This window comes from Python bivittatus, unplaced genomic scaffold (genome assembly GCF_059951505.1).
Source record: "Python bivittatus isolate LINGU-HERP-01145 unplaced genomic scaffold, Pbiv_v1 ctg000310_np1212, whole genome shotgun sequence".
Lineage (NCBI taxonomy): Eukaryota > Metazoa > Chordata > Lepidosauria > Squamata > Pythonidae > Python > Python bivittatus.
The window spans coordinates 5,598,743-5,616,211 of record NW_028277054.1 but is presented as its reverse complement, the minus strand read 5'-3'; the positions used below and the strand labels follow the sequence as shown (position 1 = coordinate 5,616,211).

Below are 17,469 nucleotides of genomic sequence, written 5' to 3'. Positions count from 1 at the left end.
TTTACGCTGTATGGACTTCAACTCCCAGAATTCCTCAGCCAGCATGCAGCATGCTGGCTGAGGAATTCTGGGAGTTGAAGTCCATACAGCGTAAAGTTGCCAAGGTTGAGAAACACTGCTGTACTGTATTTGCTATACACTAAAATACTGTATAACAGCAGAACAAAAATATTTTGTACAATAAAACTATCATTTGCAGTACTGTAATCAGAAATGGAATAAAATGATTTTCCACACCATGGAAATTACTTTGAGACTATATACATCTACTCAGAGGTAAGCCACTAAGTGTTCACGCAGATGAAGCTATGGTTTATTTAACCATGGCTTGTTTGCACCATGCATTAAACAATTCTTTGTTTTTGGCTTTGCTTGTGCAAACCAGGTTACTGTGGATCATAAGCCATAGTTTATGGCTTAATATTTACAAACCAACCAAGTCTTCTGGCTTCTCTGAACCAACTCTGGTTTATACAAACAAGTCTTGGTTATATAAACCATGATTTAATGCAATATGTGGACCAGGTCATTGACTAAATTCCAGAAAACAGAAGAGAACTTGAATATGTGGTTATTAGACCAATATGTATTACAAACCTCGATGTCAGCAGAAGCAAAGTGTTTACTTTTGATAGTAAAAATGCTCTGAACTATAGCCTGGCACACCCACAAAAGCAGGCAGAAGAAAAGCATCAGGGAAGAAAATTATGTACATATTACCTCTACTGCTTTCAGGCTGCTGTTTAAAGGCAGAACAAGAAAGAAAGGTCAATTTTAAGAAGTGGGTACAGATAGTCCTCGCTTAACGACTGCCCTGTTTAGCGACTGTTTGAAGTTACAATGGCACTGAAAAAGTAACTTGATAGTGTGATATCTCGCTTAACAACTGTGGCAGAAGTGAGGTCGTAAGTCTGTCATGATCACATGATCTCTTGCTTAGCAACGGAGTTGACAGTCCTGATTGTGGTCGTTAAGCGAGGACTACCTGTATTCTTACTCGCTCTGTCTTTCTCCCCACCCTCTGAATCCAGCCGTGGCATGTCTCTGATATTCAAGAAAGCTTTTGCCACTGTTGAAAGAGCAAGAGAGGGAATCTCTCTAGAGAGGTATATTCTGAAGTTTTCCCCAGCTGAAAAGATAGAGCCTTTTGACATCCAGCGGGTATCAGCTTGCACCAGTTGAAAAGGGCAAGCGAGGTTAACCAAGGACATTGGTCTTCACTGGGCATCTTCCAAACTGAGCAGCGTCTTTGGGATGCTCTGGGCAATGCGGGCTTTAAAGCAAAATTTGTGTAAAGTCACGTCGGGCAGGCTGCGGATTTGCCTCCAAAGTGTTGCTTATTGCAAACAAGACGTTGCGGGAAGCCATTTTAGAGCCTTTTGCAGAAGACAGCCTGGCGTGCCAAATCAGGGCCTCAGATGGCTGGCTTTTCAGCAGAACAGCTGCCAAATTCAGAGCTCCCTTTTTTTAGCCATGTTAATACTACCAGATACAGCCCTTAGATATTTCCATTCGTGGAACAAAGGTCAATACTGTAGAAGAATAGTTTTTAGCATGGAGGGGTGTCTTTTTTTCCTAAAAAAAAAATAATCAGAGATCAGAGTTCGTTTTTTTTTAATGGTTTTTGCAGTCACAAGCACTTGCGGCCTAATATGGACAGACCTAGGACACCAAATGAAATAATTACATTTTTGTGGAAAGGTGCTGAAATTTCAAGTTACAGCCACCAGGGTTGCCACCCTTCTCTCTCCCTCAAAGAGGACTAGAGGCATTGATTACATTTCAGCCAACCACACGTACTTTTAAATCTTATTAATTTCAGTGGGGGAGAAATAAAGGGCAACAGATGCTTCGAGGGACTCATTATTTGGGGAGGGATCTGTGTTTTTACCAATGTTCAGCAGGTTAAGCTTTAGCCTTCACTGTATTTAATTTTTTAATAGCTTTGTACTGTTTTCATGTTTTGGGGGATGATTCTTGGGGTTATTTTTTGGTTTTGTATTGTAATGGTTCTTGGGGCACTGCTTTGTGTTTTTAACTTTGTACACGCTCAGAGTCACATATGGGAGATCGGCGGCTATATAAATTGACCAGATCCATCCATCCATCCAAGGTCCGCTTCTGCAGCCTCCCCTTGGCTGCCTCTACCTATTTGGTCGAGATGGGCGGCTATCGGAACTAAATAAATAAAAGTGTGTCCGTTTGCTTCATCAGCCTCAGGCTGCGTTTGCACGGCACACTGAACCGTGAACGGCATTCTCGGAGGCTCTGGGCTCGCCCCATCCGCCCGATCGCGAGCTGGCCCAGAGGGCTGGTCAGCCGAGCCTGGGCAAAGAGGAGCCCCGACCCAGCGGGCCCGCATCGGGTCCTCTCCGCGGGCCCGGGTAAAGGGGTCCCGGGGGCGCAGGCGGAGGTTTGCCCTTCTCCGCGCCCGAATTAGATTAGAAAGTGAGCTCAGGGGCTCCGGGGGGCGCGAAACGCCTCCCGCGGGAAGCTTTATTTGGAGACGAGGAGCGCTCGACTGCGTTGAGAGGCGAGGAGCGGGTCTCCCCGCGCGCGCCCGTGCAAACGGGGGGGGGCGCGCTCCCCAGCCCTTCGTGAAAGTTCCAGACGAGGCTCGACCCCGTCCGGACCAGCGAGCGGCGGCGGCGGCGGGAGCGCGCCTTCGCCGGCACCCCGCCCTCCCGCCCGTCGACTGGCAACCCGGCGCGAATCCGGATTGGACGAGGGAGCAGCCAAGTCGAGAAGCTTCGGTAAAGTGTCAGCGCCCGCGAGGAGGAGGAGGAGGAGGAGGAGGGTGGGGGGGATGCGCCAGAGGGGCGGGGTGGGAGCGGCGCCCTTGCCTATAAAGCCGGGCAGGCGCGGGGGGGCTGTTACGGGACGCGCGCAAAGAAGCGGGTCGTTTGCGCGGCGGGTCAGGAGGAAAGGCGGCTGCAGAGCGCTTGGCTTCCCGGGAAGAGGCGACCGCGGCGAACGAAGGTACCCGGGTGCGCGGCGCTCGCGGAGGGAGCTGCAAAGTCGCTGGCGAGGCGGTGCAGCCGGCGCGCCGTGCGAGAGTCGCCGGCGCGATTCTGCAGCCCCCGCGGCTTCCCCGGCCGCGCAGGCGGGGCTGCCTCGCCGGGCTCCTGCGGCGCGCGCCCTGCCGCGGGGCAACTGCCGGCCCGCGGAAGTCTCCCGGGAGTGGCGCGCCCGCCCGCTCCGGCGGCCAGAGCCTCGGTTCGCACGACACGCCGGCCCGGGTGGCGGGGAGGCCCGGCAGCTGCGGCGCGCGAAGCTGAGCTGGCGGGGATCCCGGCTCTGTCTTGGCGTGGTTGGGGGCCCAGCGGGGATCCGGCCGGTTTGGTGGGGTCTGCGTTACGATTAGAAAGCGAATCGGCTCGGTCGCCGGGATAGGCGTGTTGTGTGAACGCAGGCAGGAGCGCGGCTGGGGAGGGTGCCCGTGTTTCCTCTGGTCCTGAGGATCGGAGGGCCGTTGTGTTGAACGGGAGGCGCAGCGGAGTCCCTGTATCGATTAGGCTGGGCTGAGTAGGGGTCGTGGCACCCGGCCCGCGGCCTTCCCTTTTTCTGAACGTGGGGGCGTGCGGGGTCCCCGACGCGTTCGCTCAAAACTCCCCGGGTTTCTTTTGGACGCGTCGGAACGGTGGATCCGGCTGCACCCTGTTTGCCCCAGAAGAGAGGGGAGGAAGCGTTGAAGAGTCGGGGAGGGGCGGAGGCGAGTCTCCCCTAGATCCCCCGCCCGCCCGCCGGAAAAAAAGGAGTCTCTTGCTTGCTGGCTTCGGAAAGAGAAGGCTCGTTGCAAAGTGCTTGTTTTCTGCTTGCACGGCGGTTGGTGTTTTGCTTTGCAACGTTTAACCCTTTGCTGCCCTGAAGAATGCAGAGGAAGCATCGAGAACGTCTGTCCTAAAGTCTGGTCTTTGTCATAAGTGAGGCTCCCCCCCCCAAAAAAAGGCTTTTATCCCATGTTCGTTAAATCAGCCTGAACCACAGCCTCTGTGTGTGTGTGTGTGTGTGTGTGTGTGTGTGTGTCTCTCTCTCTCTTTTTTGCAATGGCCGGGTAATAATAAAGTCCCAAGTTAACTGAATTGAAGCAAGATCATCTTCTGGGCAGGGTTGCCAGATGTTTTTAGGAAACTCTGTGCCAAAGCGGGAGACATGCAGGAGAGCAAGTGCAGAAAGTGTCTGTTCCAAAGTAAAATTGAGAGTTGGAAAGTTGATCCCGTGCCCGGGAGCTTCTGTATTTTTAATATGGATTCATTCAGAATACAATCTTGGGTCTTTTAAGTAACATGGACCACTTGCCTGGAACAATTTTGGAGGCCCCTCTGTTTTTGCCCTCTTTGACCAGATATTATAATTATGGGGACTAGATACCACAGTTTGTCTTGTAAATTAATTGGGGGTTTTTTTAGTAATATTTTCCTTACCCTCCCATTGCCGTGGGTTTAGATTAAAATCTCACCTCTTTTTTGTAACTTCTGAGCATGTTTTAGAGTCCAGAGCCTCAGGGGCCTTTAATGACAGGCAACTGTCTTCATCTTACTATATTAAAGGTTATTTTTATGACGCACTTCAGCCAGAAAAAAGTTTCCACTGGGATAGACGAATCAATGGAAAAGGAAGCCTGTGCCTGCTCTTTTGACTGATTTATTTGGAAATTGACAGGATGAGATTAACGAAGGCTTTGAGAAAGAAATTGCAAAGTAATGGGGTTTTGATGCCCAAAAGGAGGGAAGTTAATAGCTGGATTGTTGTCCCCTCCCTACCAGAATAAAGTTTTAGAAACTAATTGTGAGGTTTTATTTTGGAAGCAAGCTTGTTGGTTTTGAACAGCACTGATGATGTGCTTGCACAAAAATTTCTGGGCACCAATGGTATTTCTGGACCTCTACTTTAAGAAAAATAAAATTTTCACTATGACCCTTTGATGTAGGTTGGCAACTGACTTTCATGGCTCAGTAGTTAGGATTTGGTTCTTCACAGCCTTAAACTAGCTTTCCCACCCATCCACCCAGATTCTGGGACACAAGTTTGCCCCAACTTAGCCATGCAGGTCCAGAGTGAGCATTATTGCTCTGACCGATGAAACAGGGGCCCTGTTCACGAGGTCCAACAGCAAGAATAAGTTCCAGGACGGAGCAAAACTCTGGAAAACCGGTCTGGGGACTCAGCCCTGTTGCTGATTTCTCTAAGCCCTAAGATTGAAGTTCTTGATGGGCTGCTTATGTAAGAGCTACCAACCCTATGAGGTCGAAGCGTCCTTTTGCAAAAACGTGCCAGACATGCAAAAAAGTCTTGTGGGGTTGGTTTTCTGGTGTTTTTTTTTTTTTTGAAGCGGGGAGGTGGGAGCAAAGGTGCTTCAGGACACGTTGCCGAAGGGTCTGCAGAATCTGGCCGGGGCTTGTGTTTTGGGGGCTCCGTGGCTTGCGACGGATCCGAATTGCTGCAGTTGCAGTCTCCAAGCCCGCCCAGCGGAGGAGTTCTAGAAAAATCTCTCCTGTTCGGGAAGGGTGGGGGGAGCCTGCAGCACAAGGCAGTAGTGCAAGTCTTTTTCAAGTGTAGCCACCCAAATGCCTGTCCCTGACCCGGCAGAGCTAGGTGGGGCTGTGTCCCTGGGTAAGGTTTTTTCCCCCCCCATATCTTATCTTTGGTAACCCAGCAGCATTTTTCAGAAGCTGCTTCCCGTTAAGAGGAACTGCTTGGAGGCCGTGAGTTAGATCTTTTGAACCCAGTTTCCAAAAGTCCCCTTTTTAGAGTCCAGGCTCTAGCTTCCAAGCTGGGTTTTAAAAGACTCCCAACTTGCATTAGGCCTTAAAAGACCCATAATTTTTTAGCCTCGCATAGAGCCTAACAAATTTGCGTTTGCTTTTTCCTGAAGAAGTTAAAAAAAATTTTTTTTTTGGCTTACAGGAATAATTTAGACAGCCGGGTGTATATTTAATTCACTTCTTTTCCTCTTTAAATGTGCCCTCTTAGATCTCCTCCCCAGCAGATTCGGAAGACACTGAATTACAAGAATGATAATGAGCATGTGCAGAATGCTTTGGCTGTTTTAGGCTCTTGCATAGTTAAAAGGAAAGCCTTAAGCGGCTTTCCTTGAATTCCAGCTTTTGTAGGATTACAGTCTTAAATTCTGGCTGCTCCTTTGAGGATTCTGGCTAGCTTTCAGCCCATTCTGGAGCTCTTTCCCTTACTGCTTCCAATTTCTGCTATGCCAAATCTGCTACAGAACGGGGGGAACCCCCCCCCCAAATTTAGGAGCCGTGCTTGTAATTGATTGCAAGTGTCTGATTCTTAGGTGCTTGGGCAGGTTGAGATTTTCTTTTCTTTTCTACTCCTAAGGGCTAGGACTAATAAACGTACTTTGGAATGCCCTGCGGAGATTTTATAAAATGCCAAGTCAAAGTGATTCACGCCATAGACTTTAAGGCTTCAAGGATATTTTCCTGATCTGCGTCAGGAGCTTCTCAGGCAATCTTTCCATTGCAAAGACCTAAATATAGCTTTTATTATTTATATTCCCAAAAGCTTTTGCATCGGGGAGGGTGGTTTCAAAAATCTCGAGTTATCCTGGACTCTCAGTTTTGATGAGGAAGGGTCTTCATGTTTATTCCTGCCTTGCGGGGGGAAATAACTGTTGGCAGAATAGTTGAAGGACCTTCAGGACGTTCTAGATTCAATACATTGGATTGCAGTGCACAGGAAAAGCTTCCCCTATATCCAAGAGGTCTTTATTCTTCCTGCCCTGCCCCCCCCCATATCATATTAGCAGCTTGACATGCGGTTCCCAATGCTTCCTGCAGGAGGCCCCAGCCCAAAAATATAAATCTGCTGTACCATAACAAAACAGTTTGGACATTTTCCCTCCTAAAATGGATTCATAAGAGTTTAAGGACAAAATGGGAGAATTGATGGTTACATGAGTAGCTTTTTGGAGGAATATGAGAGACTCGGGGATTCAGTCCAGATCATATTCCTTTCTTGGAGTCTTGTCCTGCACTGCATCTAGATTGGAGTTCCTGTACCTGTTCTTTGCACTGGAATGAAACTTCCCTAGACACAAATGGGAGCTGTTCTTTCCCATACAAATAAACCTCGAATCTGGAACTTTTCTTCTGCCTAAATTACAAAAAGGATTTTTTTTTTTGTCTTGCGCAGAACCGAATCTTTGCAAATGTACAATTCCTGTTCTCTCCAAATCTTTGTGAGAGTCTAGAAAATTTCTGCTAGTCCGCAAAGATTGTGCTGAGCAAGCCCTGAAGGAAAGGGGGAGATGTTTCTTTTTCCCTAGCCATTCATGCTTCTAGAAGAAAAATATTGGCTTCCCATAAAAAGTCTTTATAAACTCAAGCCAAAGAAGAATGAGACACTAAGTGAATACTATTTTCTCTCTAGAAAATGCAATTCAAACCCTAAACTTCCTTGAGTGGTACTTAAGTTTCTTTCTTTCTTCCAAGGAAGCCAATTGCAAAACAAGGGCTTTGCAGAGCATGTCAAAGATACGCTTAGCAACTCTTCCAGCTGCCGTCAGGCCAGTATTCTTCCCATATTGCAGATGGGAAGGATGAGGCTGAGAGATTAGTTAATACATCCTCTGTATTAACATCCCATGCTCATCTTTTTGCAGGCAAGATGTCCAAGGGTCCAGCTGTCGGAATTGATCTGGGGACCACCTACTCCTGTGTAGGTGTTTTCCAGCATGGCAAGGTGGAGATCATCGCCAACGACCAGGGCAACCGCACCACTCCTAGCTACGTGGCTTTCACGGATACAGAGCGTCTCATCGGTGATGCTGCCAAGAACCAAGTGGCTATGAACCCAACCAACACTGTCTTTGGTAAGGGCGAGGATTTGGTCCTTGTTCTGCCCACCAGGAATTGTGGCCAGAGGTTTAAGGAATTGTGGGGGGTGGGAAGTCAAAACATCTGTAGGGCACCTAGTTGGGGAATGGCTGTAGAAGTAGCAAGAACTTCTTGCAGCGTTTAAGGGGTGATGAGATAGCTTTTTGATTCTACATTTTTTCACCCTTTAATAAATCTTGAGAGGCTTAGCCAAAAAAAAGAAAAAATTAAAATGCAAATCTGGAATTTGCCCATCCTTGTCTGAAAGGATTGATGTAGGCCTCATACACATTCAAGAGAATCTACGGGTAGTCCCCAGTTTAAGAATGAGTTCTGTTCCCAAGGTCTGTCCTTAAGTCGAATTTGTACGTAAGCCAGAATGGTATTATTGTATAATGCTGTATAAGTAGTATTGTGTAATGAACTTGAACTATTGTGTATTTAACTCGAATTTTGCTACAGTTGGCTCTGTTCTTAACTATGGGCTGTCCGTAACCTGGGAATTCTTCACTTGGGGACTCCCTGTACCAGTTTGAGGTAGGCTGTTTCTGAGAAAGACTTCTTCAGTGTTTTGAATCTCCCCGTTCTCAGATGCCAAGCGCCTTATTGGCCGCCGTTACGACGATCCTGTAGTGCACTCCGACATGAAACACTGGCCTTTCCACGTGATCAACGATGGGGGTCGTCCCAAAGTGCAGGTGGAATATAAGAGTGAGCCGAAGACTTTCTATGCTGAAGAGATCTCCTCGATGGTGCTCACCAAGATGAAGGAAATTGCAGAGGCTTACCTGGGCAAGGTGAGTGATGCAAGGGAAGGACGTCTCTTCAAGCTGTTTGTGTATATTGCATGCAGGAGAAAATGAAATAAGGGAGATAGGAATACTGCATATACTCTGCTCTTCCCGGAGTTCATAAGTTCAAAAACAAAAAAACGCCTGACTTCTGGCATTGATGCGGTTATGTTCTGAATTATCCCAGGAAGGGATGGGAAGAAGCAGAGGTAGTAAGAGGATAAAGTTGCTACATTTTGGATCTCTTTTTTTAGCTGAGAGGGAGGAGATTGCAGTTGGAAGATTAATGATTGCAGATGGGATTTGTTTGTGAGACGAAGACATTAATAGTGGAATTCTGTTCATTTTCTTCCCTGAAATGACATGAAGAGGCACCGTATCACTTTTCACTGATCTGATATCTCCTTCCCTCCGTCACAGACAATTACCAATGCAGTTATCACAGTCCCAGCCTATTTCAATGACTCTCAGCGGCAGGCTACCAAAGATGCTGGCACCATTGCAGGCCTCAATGTTCTTCGCATCATCAATGAACCCACAGCAGCAGCCATTGCTTACGGGCTGGATAAAAAGGTATGGATTTAATTAATGTTTATATGTGTGATTACCTTTGCATGGGGTCCAGAAGGGAGCTTCTGAAGATCTCAGAAGATCTGAAGGACTTCTCAGCTCCTTTTTGAAACTGTTCCCAGTGTTCTTTGGAGTATCTTAACAACTCAAGTTTGGATTTTTAGTGGCAAGATAAGTTTATTGGCACTTCTCAGATCCTGTTCAGCTTCACCTGAAGATGAAGGCCAACGTACTTGGAGAATACTAGCACGGAGAACGATTCTCTAGCACTTGAGCCACTCATTCAGTCTATATCTACCTTGTATTGGTAGTCTTTGTCCTAGGATATGGGCATCCCTGTAAAATCAGTTTCCAGTTTAAATTACCGGGTTCTCTTTTTTTCAGGTGGGTGGCGAGCGAAATGTCCTCATTTTTGACCTGGGTGGCGGCACCTTTGATGTGTCCATTCTGACGATTGAGGATGGCATCTTTGAAGTGAAATCGACAGCTGGAGATACTCACCTGGGTGGAGAAGATTTTGACAACCGCATGGTGAACCACTTTGTGTCAGAATTCAAGCGCAAGCACAAGAAGGACATCACAGACAATAAGCGGGCGGTCCGGCGGCTGCGCACAGCTTGCGAGCGGGCCAAGCGCACTCTCAGCTCTTCCACCCAGGCTTCCATTGAAATTGATTCCCTCTATGAGGGCATTGACTTCTACACCTCCATCACCCGGGCTCGCTTTGAGGAGCTGAATGCTGACCTCTTCCGGGGCACCCTGGAGCCAGTTGAGAAGGCTTTGCGGGATGCCAAGCTGGACAAGTCCCAGGTTCACGACATTGTGCTGGTGGGTGGCTCAACCCGCATTCCCAAGATCCAGAAGCTTTTGCAGGACTTCTTCAACGGCAGGGAGCTCAACAAGAGCATCAATCCAGATGAAGCAGTGGCTTATGGAGCAGGTAGGAGTCATGCAAGGTGGTGGGGTGTTGTGGGGGAATGAGAAACAGACAAGTGAGAACCTTGTGCATGTTCTTCAAGAAGACTGACCGCAAGTGGCAAGACTCATCACTCTCTTGACAGAGAAAATAAAAAGCGTCCCTTGTAAGGGTTGTGGTAAACCCATGTTTACATCAGATGTGTGGGCTTGTCCTTCCATTTGGCTGGAGAACAGCAATAAAATAGAGTTCAGTGAAACATCCATACTTGGAGATGACCTTATTCATGGTGTGCCAAGCAATGTTTGGTTAAGCCATGCTTTATTGATTATAGGCAAACAGTTGTATAGTGTAAAAGGAGGGGAAGTCCAGGACCTGTATTTGTTGCTTCCTGGAAAGATCCAGTTAGGTATTTTAGATAGATGGAAGGTTAGGAGATCTTGACCGCTCCTCAACTTTCCTGTTTTGCTCTTCCAGCTGTCCAGGCTGCCATCTTGTGTGGGGACAAGTCTGAAAATGTGCAAGACCTTCTGCTTTTGGATGTCACACCTCTTTCCCTGGGTATTGAGACTGCAGGTGGGGTGATGACCGCCCTCATCAAGCGAAACACTACCATCCCCACCAAGCAGACCCAGACCTTCACCACTTACTCTGACAACCAGCCTGGAGTGCTTATTCAGGTATGCAGTGTTGGGTCATGGCAGAATGGGCCTGGTAATGCAGAAGAACATAATGGGACAATTGCCAAGAAGCGGAAGACCACAGAAGGCATAGAGGGAAAAGGGAAGATGGATTAGTCTTTTTCAAAACTCATTAGCCTTGAGCGTGTAAAGAACAATAGTGTTCTGTTGAGCAGGGAAATCCACCTGTAAAACTAAAATTCAGAAAGAAATTATCCAGCCTTTGATCTACCAGTTTTATATGTGCAAAGTGATTAGCTTTTTGAGTTGGGGGGAGAAAGCATTTGTGTGATCTCTCCTAGCTACTGGTACCAAGTCCGAAAAAGGTTTTATTGTTTCAGATGACATCTACTTGTTAAAATTCTACACATTTGATGATTACGTGCCATCAAGTCATTGCTGACTCTTAGATTTTCTCCATCACAGCAGGCCCCTAACTTGGTGCTCGAGCTCTTCAGATGGTGCACTCATCACTTCTGTAACTGAGTCTAGCCAGCTTGCTGCTAGCTTTCCTCTTCTCCTCTGACCTTTCGCCTTTCCCAGCATTAGAGTCTTTTCCAGAGAGCTCTATCTATGTCTACTCAATTTAGGAAAACATAAAATGGATGCTAGGTTGAAGGGTAGAGTGCTGCTGTTCCTAAAACCAAACTCCAGATTCTAGAGTGTTATTTTTTTTCATCAATTGTTGGTGATTAATAGGGTCTCGAGCTTAGCTTTCTCCCCTGCTGGTTTGTGCCTACAGGTGTATGAGGGTGAGCGTGCCATGACCAAAGACAATAATTTGCTGGGCAAGTTTGAGTTGACAGGCATCCCACCTGCTCCTCGAGGTGTTCCCCAGATCGAAGTGACCTTTGACATTGATGCCAATGGTATCCTCAACGTGTCTGCAGTTGACAAGAGCACGGGCAAGGAGAACAAAATCACCATTACCAATGATAAAGGTGAGGTGCTGGGCCACTGGCCCAACCAGAAATTGAAATCCAGCCCAACGAGAAGGTACCAGCTTTGGCTGTAGGCTGCAAGCCTGGCTTTGCTTCTGTCTCCCACTAACTCCTCTTCCTTTCCTTTCTACCTCAGGCCGTCTTAGCAAAGAGGAGATTGAGCGGATGGTCCAAGAGGCAGAACAGTACAAGGCTGAGGATGAGATCCAGCGGGAGAAGATAGCCGCAAAGAACTCCTTGGAGTCTCTGGCCTTTAACATGAAGAGCACAGCAGAAGATGAGAAGCTGAAGGACAAGCTGTCTCCAGAGGACAAGCAGAAGATCCTGGATAAATGCAATGAGGTCATTTCCTGGCTGGACAGGAACCAGGTGAGTGAAGGGGCATGGAAGGCAGGTGGCATTGGTTAGTCAGTTCTTTCCTGTTCAGCCTCTTCCATGAGGGTTCTTCCCACAGCTGGAGGGGAGGATGCAGGTCTCCAGAAGCAAAAAGGCCTTTATGGCTTATTGGTGGGGAACCTGTAGTCTTTTTCATGTTAGTGAACTGCAACTGCCCACAGCCCCAGCCAGAGTTGACTTGCTTTGAGTTGTAGTTCAGCAAGGTCTTCAGATGCTGTAGGTACTCTGCTTCTCTGCTGATCTTAGATCACTTACAAAGAAACTGTCTCTATAGCATCTAGATGAGTGTTTCTTAATCTGAGCAACTTGAAGTGGTGTGGACTTCAACTTCCAGAATTCCCCAGCCAGCCATGTCCACACCTCTTCAAGTTGGTCAGGTTGAGAAACACTCATCTAGATTTAGCTCTTGGGTGTTTTGTTTGTGGCCCACTAGGGGGCAGCTGTGGCCACCAAATGATTTGGATCTCACAGGAGCATCTGAAGGCGACCCTTTTTCTCTCACACCTGCTCCAGGTGACTTCCCAAATGTGGTACCGGCTTCCATGACACCTTTTCTTTTCTTTTTTTTAAGCACCAGCTGGGTGTGGCGTCTAAACCAGAGCTGCACCACTTGGAAACCATGGATTAAATTTAATGTTAAATGTGGTTAAATTGCGCCTTGGTGTTGGTCCTAGACCCCACTTGCTTGTTGGCACCTGAGATATCGGCAGAAGTCCAAATTCAGCCCTTGACTCAAAATAGCTTGGGTGCCCCTAATTTAAGCCTCCCTGTGCATGCATCTGGAGTGGGTTTTTGTTCCCTGATATTAAGAAAACCTAAAAGGCAGTTGGCATCCGGCATGTTTCACATACTATGTTGATTGGCCACAAGTCTTTCTGAGCCCTGAAGGTTTCAGCTGGATCCCTCGTTTGAAGTTAGAAGAAGATAGTTATTTTCTGCCTGCTTGAATCTGAATGTTCTCAGCCCGGGCCTTCCCTTTTTCCTTTCTCAGATGGCAGAGAAAGATGAATACGAGCATCAGCAGAAAGAGCTGCAGAATGTTTGCAACCCCATCATTACCAAGCTATACCAAGGAGCTGGAGGAATGCCCGGGGGTATGCCCGGAGGCATGCCCGGGGGCTTCCCTGGAGCTGGAGGAGCTGGAGGTGGTTCTTCTGGTCCCACCATCGAAGAGGTGGATTAAGAGCCTCTGCCTAAGCCCTGCATGAGGAATGGGGGGGTGAAGACTAAGAAGAAGCAAGAAGAAATGCAACATGTCTTTCAAGGGGGAAACCATAGTTTGGTTCTGCTTCATTTCAACTGCCACCTCTTGCCTGTTCATTCAGGATGTCTCTGTGTGTATGTGTGTCTGTCCCTCTGCATGCACAGAGCTTCCTTACTTAGCTTTCTTCTTTCTCTTCCCCCTCCCATCTTCTTTTTCCACTCCATTAACGGAGCTGGGCATCTCTCCTGACTGCCGAATTGAGACTTCAAAATGATGTTCATGTGAATAAATTATTGCACTTCTGTCACCCCACTGTCTTCGTGCCACCGTGGTTTGTTCTGTCTTCAGATAATTACTGGTTTCATGAATACACCCAGTTAATCGCACTTAAATGGGGGAGTTGCGAAATTTCCGGTAAAACACCCTATTGCAATAAGAGGCAATGTTAATCGAGAGTTGGATGTTACCCAAGGCAGGAGAAGGGAGGACCTCGTTCCTCGATGCACCAGCAGTGCGAGATCACAGGTGCTCTGGTCAGTAGGAGAATAGCTATCTTGATGGCATTCAAATTGCTGCAGAAGTGGCTGGGAGACTTTGTGCCATTTTTAAGAAATGAAATATCCATAATATCCAGGTCAGGGTCAGTACAACTGTGGACAAAGATGGGGAGGTTTATCCACCCCTTTCTGCCCTTGTTTTCATGCAGCCCAGGATGACTGTGAGCAGTGGAAAGTAAAATAGAATTTCTAGAGCAGCTCTTGTTTTTGTGAGGCTTGTCTAGGATTCTTCTCTCTGCTGGCACCAATACTGCTAATACTTTTATCCCAGCCTGTATGACACAGCACATGGATTAGCATGATTTACTAATTCTGCTGTGACCAAACTCAGCATGCCATAAAAATAAGGTGTCCCCATTTGGGTCTGGTCAACAATTCTGACTCCTTCAGAAGGCATGCTTCTATCTGGCATTAGACCTTGACTCTTGCCACTGTATCGGAAATAATGCAAGGATTACGAGGCCCAGGATGTAGTGTAATGTGAAAGGAAGAGCTGCATCTGAATCATGCATTGTGCAATGTTTTTATTGCCCTTATCCCCACATTTTAAAAAAGGAGCAAGAATTGACTGTTTCAAGGAGTCCTTGGGATTCTCTGAGCTTGGTGGTTTTCTTGCAGACGTTTTGTTACCTGGCGAGGTAACATCTTCAGAACACTGAAGATGTTACCTCGCTGGGTAACAAATCGTCTGCAAGAAAACCACCAAGCTCAGAGAACCCAAGATCTCCACAGTTCAATCCCAATCTACATATATTCTTTTCTGTTGATTGACTGTTTCGCGTATCAGGACATCCTGATGGAAGATGACCTGGTTACCAATAATTACTAAAACTATTACAGGCAGTTCAAGTTTAACTTCTCCCTGTGTTTGGGACACTTGATCTTGGGTCTGCGTGTGATAATATAATTTCTGGCACACCCCAAATTTAGTTTCCAAAACCACTCTACCCTAGTCTGCTGGCCTGATGCTTTCTGCAAGATTACAGTCTTCAAAAAGACTAGAGAAGCAGAGAATAGAAGTGATACGGGTTCTAGAGGTGGCTTTTCGCTGGGTGGGCAGAAACAGTCTAACAAAGGTGAAAAACACCCGGTAGAGCTCATAGCGGTGGACAGCTTGCTCATTGCTCCAAGACAACTTATTTTGGCACCTACTAAATAATTCTCTGCTTAGGAATTCCTGTGTGACTCTACCAATAGCTGTTGCCAAGTTTTCCCATACAGCCTGTCAATTTGAGGGTGACTTGCTACTTAGTGTGAGTTAGCAATTAAGAGATTGGACTAGGACCTGGGGAAGCAAGTTCAACCTCGGCCATGGAAACTCGGTGGATGATTTTGGGCCAGCTGCTGTCTTACCCGCTTTATGGGGTTGTATTGGGGTTTAAATCAAGGGATATTTCCCATATAAATTGCCTCAAACTCTTAACAGGAAAGGGGGAATAAAATTACAATTTCAGCCCCTGCTCTCTCCAGCTTGTGTGTTGATTAGATGAATCCAGACCATACAATCACTCTAATGGAATGTAGGGAGGGGACCAATCCTGCTCAATTCAATAGCCCCAGGAGAGACGACAACCTTTTATCACAGCAGGTGGCAGCTGATACCTCAAAGCTGAGCAGGATCAGCCCTGGTTAGTGCTCGGATGAGGGGGCCCTTACGTATCCCATGGGTGTTGGCTGAATTAGAAAGATGAAAAGCATTTTTGAAGAAGGTAAGAACCAATCTTCTCCACGCTGTTGACAAGAAAACCACATGGAAGCCGTCACAAGGAGTTAAGAATATCTTGAGATTTTTACCTTTGGGAAAGCTTAAGTTAACTTCTGGATCCATTTGTTTCCCAGAGAACATCAGTGGATGGCCAGCATATCAATGATCTGGCTGTGAAGGAGACCTTGTCTGTTCATAATATGCCCACATGGAGAAAGCAATTGCTTCTTTCTCCATGTCAAAGAGGCACAGGGCAATCTATCCTGAGGAGCAAGGTGCTTTTTTGGGAGGTGGGAGAGAGAGGTCCATTATGGGCAACATCTCACCCCCCCCCCCACCGCCACTTCTTCTGAGGCCTGAGACCTGGATCCTGCAAACAAGTCAACCAGATGCAAAGGTTCCTTAACAGCTATGCATGGATGGAATTTGTTCTGGCCACGTGTGGCTCCTTATAAAGAGATGTAGATGTGCCATTGACAAGCATAGAACCAATCAGACATGATAATGGAACATTTATGAGCCATTGGCCATGCACTGAATGTGAGCTTCTGGATTGTCACTGGGGAAAGAGTACGTAGGATTTCTGGTTGCCCAATGTGAAGAAAAAAAGAACGGACAACATAAAACCCTAGTCTGAGGATGAGGTTGTAGAGAAGAATAACGACATTTGCAATTTCATCATCAGCAGACCTGCTTTGCTATTGCCAAACCTACCTTTGCCATCTTAAGGAACCGGGAATGTGTCCTTTAAAAACAAAAACTGCAGTTTTCAAGATAGTATGTCCCTTAGCTTTCATTTCTCTGCACTTGCCATGTAAAACACACATTTGGGCTTCACAAAGTGATGTACCTTCTGCTGGTCCTGAAATCCAAGCGAACTAAAAGGATGAGGTGAGAGCCAAGGAGAAGAGACAGAGCAGTGAAAGTGGTCGCTCGGTGCAAGAGTTTCCTCTTTAGGACGTGTCCTGGCGTGGAGAAACTAGGGGAGTTGACTCAGACAGAACCCTTGTTGCAAAATCTGAAGCAACGTTAGTTCTGTTTGCTTTGCAAACAGCCCTTTGCAAAGTCCTTGGCAGGTTATCACTCCCTCAGCTCTTGGCAGCAGAGCTTAAAACAGACCACTGAGTTCTCCTTTCTGCAGAAAGAGAACTTAAAGCTCTTAAAAAAGCTTGATAGTCCTTAAAATGCATCCTGTGCCAATCCCTTGTCATTCGATACCCGCTTAGTTTCTCACTATTCCCCAGCAAGGGGCAAAGATATTTTGAAATTTCCTCACCGAGTGATTATGTGCACTTAACCAACTACATTGCCACATCCTGCCCTGCTCGGCCACTCCTTCAACCATCCAGCTACACCTGATGAATTTCTCATCATTTGCAGTTTAAAATAGCCTCACAGACTCCTACATAAAGATGAAACCGCAGCAGCAAGAACTGAGCAGTTAAAATTTAGCTTTCTGAAAGAAAAGTCTCTGTTTTTAAACACCTGGTCAGTTCAAGAATGTTCTTTGAGTAGGCCGTTTAAGCTGGTGCTTCATGGAGCTTCATCTCAGGAATGGGAGGGCCTTGCCCTCCAGAAGTTGCTGAATTATAATCCTAGCATCACGACATTCCTAGTGGGCCTGGGGGAGTCAAGATGGAGGCTACAACCATGTGATTGACGCCCCACCCCTTTTTAAGGTGCATTGCTTGGGAACAGGCCTTTGATTTCATGATTATGGCTACCAACTTGACTTTTTGACCTGATATATGTCCCTGCCCAACACCTTTCACTCTTGGCTATGTTTAAATGGTTGTGTTTGATCTATGATAGTATATTTTAATCAATTAAACTAAACTAGGTTTACTGGAGCCACTGGGAGTGGTAAGCCA

At 46.9% G+C, this 17,469-nt stretch overlaps 1 protein-coding gene across 1 annotated transcript; it reads left to right on the top strand.

Moving 5' to 3' along the window:
• The first annotated feature begins 2,827 nt into the window (after positions 1-2,827).
• On the top strand, positions 2,828-13,648 carry LOC103059585 (heat shock cognate 71 kDa protein-like). The gene is made up of 9 exons (XM_088139947.1): positions 2,828-2,979; positions 7,625-7,834; positions 8,430-8,635; positions 9,050-9,202; positions 9,584-10,139; positions 10,593-10,795; positions 11,538-11,736; positions 11,873-12,105; positions 13,124-13,648. Exons 2-9 carry the CDS (start codon positions 7,630-7,632, stop codon positions 13,313-13,315), a joined length of 1,947 nt encoding a protein of 648 aa, XP_087996073.1. The 5' UTR covers positions 2,828-2,979; positions 7,625-7,629; the 3' UTR covers positions 13,316-13,648.
• Positions 13,649-17,469: the final 3,821 nt, after the last annotated feature.

What these genes read in the sequence shown, in the direction of transcription:
- LOC103059585 (XM_088139947.1), top strand. Translation starts at nt 7,630, where the DNA reads ATGTCCAAGGGTCCAGCTGTCGGAATTGATCTGGGGACCACCTACTCC. An exon ending in CCCAACCAACACTGTCTTTG is followed by an intron (nt 7,835 to 8,429) that starts GTAAGGGCGAGG and finishes CCCCGTTCTCAG; the next exon opens with ATGCCAAGCGCCTTATTGGC. An exon ending in AGCAGTGGCTTATGGAGCAG is followed by an intron (nt 10,140 to 10,592) that starts GTAGGAGTCATG and finishes TTGCTCTTCCAG; the next exon opens with CTGTCCAGGCTGCCATCTTG.